This window comes from Mesoplodon mirus (assembly GCF_964341445.2).
Source record: "Mesoplodon mirus genome assembly, chromosome: 5".
Taxonomy (NCBI): Eukaryota; Metazoa; Chordata; class Mammalia; order Artiodactyla; family Ziphiidae; genus Mesoplodon; species Mesoplodon mirus.
In genome coordinates, this window is record NC_138980.1 from 128375094 (window position 1) to 128384327 (window position 9234).

General features: G+C 43.6%; 1 protein-coding gene across 1 annotated transcript; it reads left to right on the top strand.

Moving 5' to 3' along the window:
* Window positions 1-4547: 4547 nt before the first annotated feature.
* Window positions 4548-8174, top strand: LOC309805402 (uncharacterized protein; the record flags this gene model as incomplete). Its single annotated transcript, XM_082623313.1, has 3 exons — window positions 4548-4761; window positions 5333-5441; window positions 7908-8174. The coding sequence occupies 3 exons, from the start codon at window positions 4548-4550 to the stop codon at window positions 7978-7980; spliced, it is 396 nt and encodes a 131-aa protein (XP_082479439.1). The 3' UTR covers window positions 7981-8174.
* Between the last annotated feature and the right edge of the window lie 1060 nt (window positions 8175-9234).

The window sequence follows — 9234 nt, forward strand, 5'->3', positions numbered from 1 at the left end:
ACCTTGTTCCCCCGCCCCCAGAGGGCGCCGGAACTGATTACGTCATCATCCAGCGCCACGGAATGACGCACAGCACCGGAGCCATGGTAACCGTCAAGTTATGGAGCCTGGGTTACCGGCGAACCGGAAATTGAGACGCCAGACGGTGAACTCTTCCATCTCCAGGGCTCCTTAGGATTTGTTCAAAAGAGCAGAAGTGGGTAGTCCTTCAGCCCAAACTTTTACAGGAACTATTAAAATCCCTGGCCGTAGGACTTCCCTGGCTGTCCAGTGGTTGAGACTCCGCGCGTCCACGGGGGGTGGTGCGGATTCCATCCCTGGGTGGGAACTAAGATCCCTCAAGCTGCGCGGCCAGGAGGGGTGGGGTAGGGGTGGGGGTAGGGGTGGGGTAGGGGTGGGGGTAGGGGTGGGGGTGGGGGTAGGGGTGGGGGTGGGGGTGAGAATGCTGGCAAAAACAAAAAACAAACAAAAACAAATTGCTGGCTTTTTTTAAAAAAAGAGGGTCCTGTAGAACACTGCCTGTTCATCAGAGCATCCCTAAGGCTTAAAAATTCTAAAATGAGGGGCTTCCCTGGTGGCGCAGTGGTTAAGAATCTGCCTGCCAATGCAAGGGACATGGGTTAGAGCCCTGAGCCCTGGCGGGGGAAGATCCCTGTGCGCCACAACTACTGAGCCTGAGCTCTAGAGCCCGCGAGCCACAACTACTGAGCCCACGTGACACAACTACTGAAGCCCGCGCACCTAGAGCCCGTGCTCCACAACGAGAAGCCACGGCAATGAGAAGCCCTTACACCACAACGAAGAGTAGACCCCGCTCACCGCCAACCAGAGAAAGCCCAAGCACAGCAACGAAGACCCAACACAGCCATAAATAAATAACTATATATTTTTTTAATTCTAAAATAAGTAGAACATAGGTTAGAAATTAAAGTGTGAAGAAAGTGGTAATAGTTAACTCCTAGGAAGGGAACTGGGTTTCTGGGAAACACGTCGTGGGAAAAAAGAACATTCACTGTATATCCTTGTTTACTTTTTAATGTGAATGTAATACCTGTTCAAAAATTATTATAGTTAGTGGGACTTCCCTGGCGGTCCAGTGGTTAGGACTCCACGCTTTCAGTGCTGAGGGCATGGGTTCCATCCCTGATCAGGAAACTAAGGTCCCGCAAGCCCTGCGGCACAGCCAAAAGTTTAAAAAGAAGAAAAAAAGGAAAAAAATATGGTTAAAACTTTGTAAATTTTTTTAAAAATATGTTATTAGGCTCATTTTGGGAGAAACATGGAACTTTTAAAAAATATATATATTTTTTAAATTTATTTTGCTGCACCGGGACTTAGTTGCTGCACTCGGGATCGTCATTGTGGTACGCGGGATCTTAACTGGTGGCATGCATGCAGCATCTAGTTCCCTGACCAGGGATCGAACCCCGGGCCCCCTGCAGTGGGAGCTCAGAGTCTTACCCACTGGACCACCAGGATAGTCCCAAAACTTTGTAAATTAATGTGAGCACTCTTAATCTGCTTCAGGAGAAAGCAACAGAGGAATAAGCAAGACATTCTGTGTGGGAAAGGAAAATTCAACAAATGAACAAGATAATTTAAGAATTATTAAATGCCATGAAAGAAATTTAGAGGGTGATGTGACAGAGGTTAATGGGAGGCTGGCTTACTTTATGTAGGGTGGTTAAGGAAGTCCTCTATGATGAGAGGAAAAACGTCCAGAGATGAGGCTGACTCTAGAGATTATGGGCCAGTGTTTGAACCAGTAGTACAATTCCCCTGATTCATGGGAAACAAAGGCCTGACTTCCTTCTTGGAAGGAGCAGAAAATTCTACAAGAACATCCTGCTACATTAATGACAAAATGTCAAAGGAATAAAATCCCAAACTGATTGAAGAGATTGCTAGGTCATCCAGAAGGAGAAAGAAGAGAGACAAGTGTTTTTAAGAGTAGGAAAGCAAGGCTGAAAGTACAGAGAGAAAAGATTCTTTCAAGACTGGGAAGGAAAGGGAGGTCTGTGGGCTCCCTCCAGTACTCTGGAGAGGGAATAGGACCTCAAACACACCTAAGGAAGCTCAAGGACTTGAGAAAAATAACCCCTGCTGCAGATATCTCAGGAATCTTGGAGCTACTGCCAGAACCATACAGCTTTGAACAACACATTCCAGTATAGACTGAAGACATAAGGCCTTTCCCCAAACGCTCTGTTTCACCTAAGAGTCTATGGTATTCCCACAATTCTGCAGGTAAAGAAGTAAATAATGACTAGGATTTAATTTCCTATTTGTAAAGGGATGGGAACAGAGTCAGATTCAATTTTACTATTTAACATAAAATCATAAGCTATTTGTTACACATCCCAAGTTTGTAGTCTTTTTTTGAATTTTATTTTATTTACTTTTTTAATACAGCAGGTTCTTATTAGTCATCAATTTTATACACACCAGTGTATACATGTCAATCCCAATCGCCCAATTCATCATTTTAAAATAATTCTGAGACTCGAGTTTTGATCGTGGCTCAGCTCACGGCTAGCTGTGTGACCTTGGGCGGTCACATAATTCCTCCTAGTTTGTACAGTCTTAACGGCATCATAGTAATTTTAAAAGTCTCTAGTTTTCTCTGGCAGACACACCCAACATTTCTTGTATACATGGGATACATCGTGTGTATCCCTACAACTCAAAAACTATATTTTCAGTTGCAAAGAAAAAGCTCAATTAGACTCTTAAGACCACACACAGAAACAACTCTACTTAAGTTCAATCCCAAACTCCTTCCTTCCCTTCCTCTTTAGATGGTCTCTTTATCTCTGTAAAGAGCCTGGCCAGAAAGTCAATCTTTTCCCCTGCTCAAGTTACTGCAGAAGAGGTCCCTAAGTGGAGACACCTGGCCTGTAAGCAGTATTGAGGAGGAGGGGTGGGACGTAGGGAGAGTGATAAGCACGAAAGGCTCTCTGAGGTTGAAAGAATGATGACAAGTATAGCTAATATGTTGAGTGCTGTCCTGTGCTGGGCACTTACTACTTCACATATATTAATTTGATTAATGAAGGAGGCACAGTTACCTCCCCATTTTACTAGTAAGGAAGCTTTAATGCAATGAAATGACATTCCCAAGTTCACACAACTACTCATTGGGAGAGCTGGGCTTTCAAACCAGACATTCCATCTCCAGAACCCTCAGGTAATTTTTATGAGATGAAATAAAAATTGTTGAAGCTTGGTCTTATATACTTGGAGGTCCATTATAGTATTTTCTATACTTTTGTATATGTTTGAAATCTTCCAAACTAAAAACTTTAAAAAAAAAAAGGGTGATTTCAGGGTGTCCAGACTAACTCTACACATTTCTCAGTTTGTAATAATTAACGGAATAGATGAAGAAAATAAGTATCAAGCATCTTTACACGTCTGTTTCTAGCAATGGCAGATGCTCCATAGCTTTTACATAGGTTTAAGGTTATTCTGGGCTATTCTGAATTCGTGGTAAGACTGCATTTCCTAGCATTCTCTCCCCATCACACAACCCAGGCACAGAGCCACAGAACCCCTAAAGTACTGTCGACCGTGACAAGGGCAGTGGGATCAAACGGGAAATGAACAGACTTTAGAGTCCGTTTTAAATTTGAATCTTATTTCTACCCGTCCCTACCTATTAGGTCAGCGCTTCTGCTCTCAGGGTCTCAGTCGCCTGTTTCGTAAAATGAGAACAATGAAGTCTACCTTGCAGGCTTGGTGCGTGAATAAAGAAGGAAAATATAGGACTTCCCTGGTGGCGCAGTGGTTGAGAGTCCGCCTGCCGATGTGGGGGACACGGGTTCGTGCCCCGGTCCGGGAAGATCCCACATGCCGCGGAGCAGCTGGGCCCGTGAGCCATGGCTGCTGAGCCTGCGCGTCCGGAGCCTGTGCCCCGCAACGGGAGAGGCCACAGCAGTGAGAGGCCCACTTACCGCAAAAAAAAAAAAAAAAAAAAAGAAGGAAATATGAAGGGCCACCACTGGCTTTCAAAGAGTTAACCCTCAATCTGTTCTGTCCCCTTCCTCCCCTTCCCGCCTCTGCAAAGGGATGAAAAACAGCTAACGTTCCTTTTCGAAAAGTTAGATATTGTAGGGTTTAACGTCGTTATCAAAAAAATAGGGGCTGGCTAAGTCCCAGTGACCGGTATACAGAGGGAAAATCCACACACGTCTATGCCTCGCTCAGACACGGGGCCCGCTTTCTCGACTCTAGCAAACTTGCACGTCCGAAACGCCCCGGGGCCGGATGACTAACGCCGGAGCTGCGGCTCCTGGGCCCTAGTCGGGCACCGCCCCGCCCCACCGGCCACGCACGCGCAGTCACTCGCCGGCCACGCCGACTGCTGTTGTCTGGCGTCGTTGGGCTGGCCCGTCCACCGAGCACAGGCGTATCCCTGCTGAGGGCCCGCGAGGGCGTAGGCTTCCAGATCGACGGGTGGGGACGGCCGCTGAGTGTGCGAGCGAGTCTTTGCTTTTCAGAGTCGCTCTTTTCCAGGCGCGGTCCGGTGGTCAGCATGGCCCGTGAGTATGCGGACGGGTAGGGGAAGCGGCGGGGAGCGTCCGGCGAGGAAGTCGAGCTCCAAGGCGCGGCGGGCGGGCAGGCTGGGGCCAGCTGGTGAAACCCCTTACGTTCGGCGCGGTGGTGACCCGGTTTTTAGTCAGCAGAGGGAGAGGGACGGTTGGCTCCGGTCCGGCCTGAAAGGTCGGGCAGGTGCCTGCCCCTCGGGTGCGAGTTTACACGGTAAGGAACACCTCCCCGGTGGTGAGGTGTGTGGAGCCCCGGGAGAGATCCTGGTCTGGAGGTGGTTTATAGCTGGTACTTAATACTTAAGGTCGTGAGGCCTAACGAGGACAGGGAGCTCTATAAGTTTCCTCTCTAGTTCTTTTGTTTGGCCCTCGAAGGTAATGTTTTACAAGCATCTGTAATGCTCGCTTAACAGTTGAATTATGATGGGCCAACGTGTGCGAGGTGTAATCTGTGGTGTATCTTTCTCTCTCCACCCACACCTCTCAAAAGCCAGAACTTATTTTGGAATACTGGCCCATAGAGACAGACGATTGGAACGCCTCTTTTAAGAGATCTGGTGTTTATAGCCAGTGAACACCTTAACTGGTATCATAATACTGTTAGGAACTTCAGTGTTTACCTTTAAGCTTTCTCCTTGTCGTCAGATCCCCGGAACACCATTCAGTGCAGTACTCTGCTGGCTTATCTCTTAAAAAGCAAACTTCAGATGCATTTAAATAAGACCCTTAGAATGGAATTATTAATTTTGGAGATGGAAAAATAACATCACTATTTCTCTTTGTAGGTGGAAATAAACGAGAACTTGCCCGCCAGAAAAACATGAAGAAATCCCAGGAAATTAGTAAGGGAAAAAGAAAAGAGGATAGCTTGACTGCCTCTCAGAGGAAACAGAGGTGAGTTATACTAAAGGAATTCTCAAGTCACAGAAGTTTTCATTTTGGAGAATGGAAAGCAGTTTTTAAATCCTTAGTAGAACTAGGCCTGCAGGAAGGGGTAACAGCTGCATATCTGTTGTGTGCCAGGCATACTAAACTTATAAGCGGTCGTCATTATCCCCACCCATGGATGAAGCATTTAAAGCTCTCAAGCTATAATTTGTCTTGCAGAGAATCTCATGCAACTCCACCACAACCATAAGAATTTCATTTAGCTTCCATGTGCAAGGCATTGTTAGGTGCTGAGGGTAAACATTTTCCAAGCAGACATCCTACTCATACTACTCTGGGTGACAGGTCACCAATTATATTGATAACTTCTGAAAGAGACACAAAGTATATGTAGTTATATTGACTTCTGAAGACCCATTGGATTGGAGAGAATGCAGGTGCACTGCCTTGACATACAAGTGACAATACAAAACTGCTACAGAAATATCAATACTTTGAGACTATAGCTTAAGTTTGGGTTTTGTTGTTGTTTTTTTTTTTTTTTGCGGTACGCGGGCCTCTCACTGCCGTGGCCTCTCCTGCCGCGGAGCACAGGCTCCGGACGCACAGGCCCAGCGGCCATGGCTCACGGGCCCACCTGCCCTGCGGCCCGTGGGATCCTCCCAGACCAGGGCACGAACCCGCGTCCCCTGCATCGGCAAGCGGACTCTCAACCACTGCGCCACCAGGGAAGCCCAGCTTAAGTTTTTTTTAAAAAAGCATTCATGTTTCTAAAAAAAGTTAGCCAAATTTCATTTTATTCTAAAATCAAATTTTGTTTTTCATGTGAAACTTGGAGGCCAGGTGAAGAATTGACTACACAGGCTCCATCGTGGCTTCTCTGTGGTCCTCAAGGCTGGCTGCACATTAGAACCACCTGGGAAAACTTGATGCCTGCTCAAGCTCGTGCCTTACACCCAGCCCTGAATTAATTGGTGTGGGGTTGGACATTAAAAGGTGCTCTAGGTAAATTTTATTATACTTAAGTTAAACCTGACTTTAAAAGCTCCCCAGGTGATTCTGATATGCAGTCAGAATTTAATGAAGTTGAAGCCCTTAACTATCACTTCACACTGTCTTTCTATGACATTTATTGTTAAAGTGATAAGCTTTGCTTTAGATTTGTTTACTTATATTGGAGTAGAAGTGAACCGATCAGTGGAATGGTACAGATCAGTAACCCTGAAATAATATTTTTATTGAGAAACTTAGTGTAGCTTGGTCAGTGATGGTCACTGCTTAATGACTACCCACTGCTTACAAAGCTCTGTGCTAGATACTCTGTATTGATTACCTCTATTCATCAGAATCGTGAAAAGTGCTACTAGCCTCAATACATGCAATGAGAGGCTGGGGCTCTGAACTTCAGTAACATTACTAAGATCACACAGCAAGCACAGCAGAGCTTGGTTACAAACAGAAAAATAACTATTACTGTTTTTATTCAGGACACCTCATTGTTTTTGTAGCTGTCTTGTTTTTCCTTCCTTCTCATTCCTTGTTTTGGCTATTGGCCTCTCAGAAACGTCTTACTAACATGGACAGAGCTACTCATCCTGAATTAAAATCTAACACTAAATATATGCAATAACAACATAGGACGGAACCTGGACTTTGAAATTGGACAGACCTTAGGTTTTTTGTGATTTGGGGCAAATTATTTAGCTCTAAGCCTTTAACTTTTTTTTTTTAATCTGAAACATAGGGACAATAACTCAAAGTTGTCGTGGGACTTAATCCAGAGCCAGCAAAGTGCCTGGCACATAGTAGATGTTGAATACTTAGCCATTTAATATATTTTTAAAAATGGGCTCATGGACCATCCAGCCCAGGTAATCTGGTTTTAGTTCACAGTATGTGAAGGTTCAGCCAGAGACACAAAGGGTTAAGAAAATGCCCTGAATATCCTGCTTTTTGGCTTGTAAAAAACTGAATTGATTCATAACATCTATGTCCTAATCCTAGGTACCACTTAGCATATCTAGAAGACTTCTGAAATGCCCCTTCATTCACGAAAAAATTTATAGTGAATTAACTTTGTTGACAACCAAGATTAATTGCCATTATTTCTACATATAGCTGGCTCCTGTCAGATGGTGTGCTTGTGTGTGTGTGTGTGTGTGTGTGTATGTGTTCCTCAGAACAACCTGATATGTATTACTCTAATTTTGAAAAGACTTGGAGGTTGTTTATCCAAGGTCATGACAACAGTGCAGATTGTATTCAAAATAAGATCTGACTTCAAAGCCTTTCCATTCTTCACCTTCTATCTTCACCATTTTATCTCCGTCCATGAAAATGGAAAGACATGAAAGTTTATATCTTCTTTTAAATTGTTCTCTAATATACTGAATGGATTATTATAGAAAACAAATGAGAACATAAAATCAGTTTTTCTGTAACAACTTACAGCCTTTCCCCCCCCCCATATAGGGACTCTGAGATCATGCAACAAAAGCAGAAGGCAGCCAATGAGAAGAAGTCTATGCCGACAAGAGAAAAGTGATGACTATTTGGAAAACCTGGGTGCTGCTGCTAACTAAGTGTATCATAAGTTCTATGATCAAGATTTTGTAGAGTGAACAGTCAGTACATATGTTATATCCTTATAAAACTATTTTAAACTTTACCTTTCAGCCTGACTTAGTGTGATGTTTCAGAACCATTCTTCAAAGAATAAAACACTAACCATGCATGTGACATATTGGTGAACATTGTTTTTTATCACCAGTGAGTATTTATACAATTTATTAGAGAGGTAATATGATCAGGTAACAGGATATTGTATATAAATCTAGAATCTTTGTCATAAACTTTGTTAAAGTATATCTTCAAAGTCAACTTTATTGTATAATAGAATTTAAGATACATTTATCTAATTTTGCTTTGTAATCAACTAGTTTGCTTGAAAAATTTACAAAAAATAGTACAAACCACCTGGAATAGCAACTAAATGAACATAAACTAAATGAGGTCTCAGTAAGAGTTCTACTTACAGCTTTAAAATTTTCTGGAATAAGTGCCTTTTTTTTTTTAAAGAATTTATTTTTCTTTTTTTTTTTTGAAGAAATTTATTTTATTTTTGGCTGTGTTGGTTCTTCGTTGCTGCATGCGGGCTTTCTCTAGTTGCGGCGAATGGGGGCTCTTCTTCGTTGTGGTGCACCGGCTTCTCATTGCAGTGGCTTCTCTTGTTGCAGAGCATGGGCTCTAGGCATGCGGGTTCAGTAGTTGTGGCATGCAGGCTCAGTAGTTATGGCTCACGGACCCTAGAGCACAGGCTCAGTAGTTGTGGCACACAGGCTTAGTTGCTCCACAGCATGTGGGATCTTCCCAGAACAGGGCTCGAATCCATGTCCCCTGAGTTGGCAGGTAGATTCTTAACCACTGCACCACCAGGGAAGCCCCTGCCTTTTTTTTTCTTAATAGAGTTTATTTTATAGAGCAAAATTAGGGTCACAAAAAATGTAGATTTCTCATCTACCCCCTGGCCCTACTCATACATAGCCTCCCCATTATGAACATCCCCTACCAGAGTGGTACCCTTGCTGTAACTGATGAACCTACATTGACACATCATTATCACCCAAAGTACATAGTTTACATTAGGATTCACTCTTTGCATTCTAAGATTGCCTTTTTTGTGTGTGGATATGTTAATGTTTTTTGTTTTTAGTTGAAGTATAATTGACTTAGAATATTAGTTTCAGGTGTGCAACATAGTGATTCAATGTTTTATTCATTACAAAGTGATCACCACAAT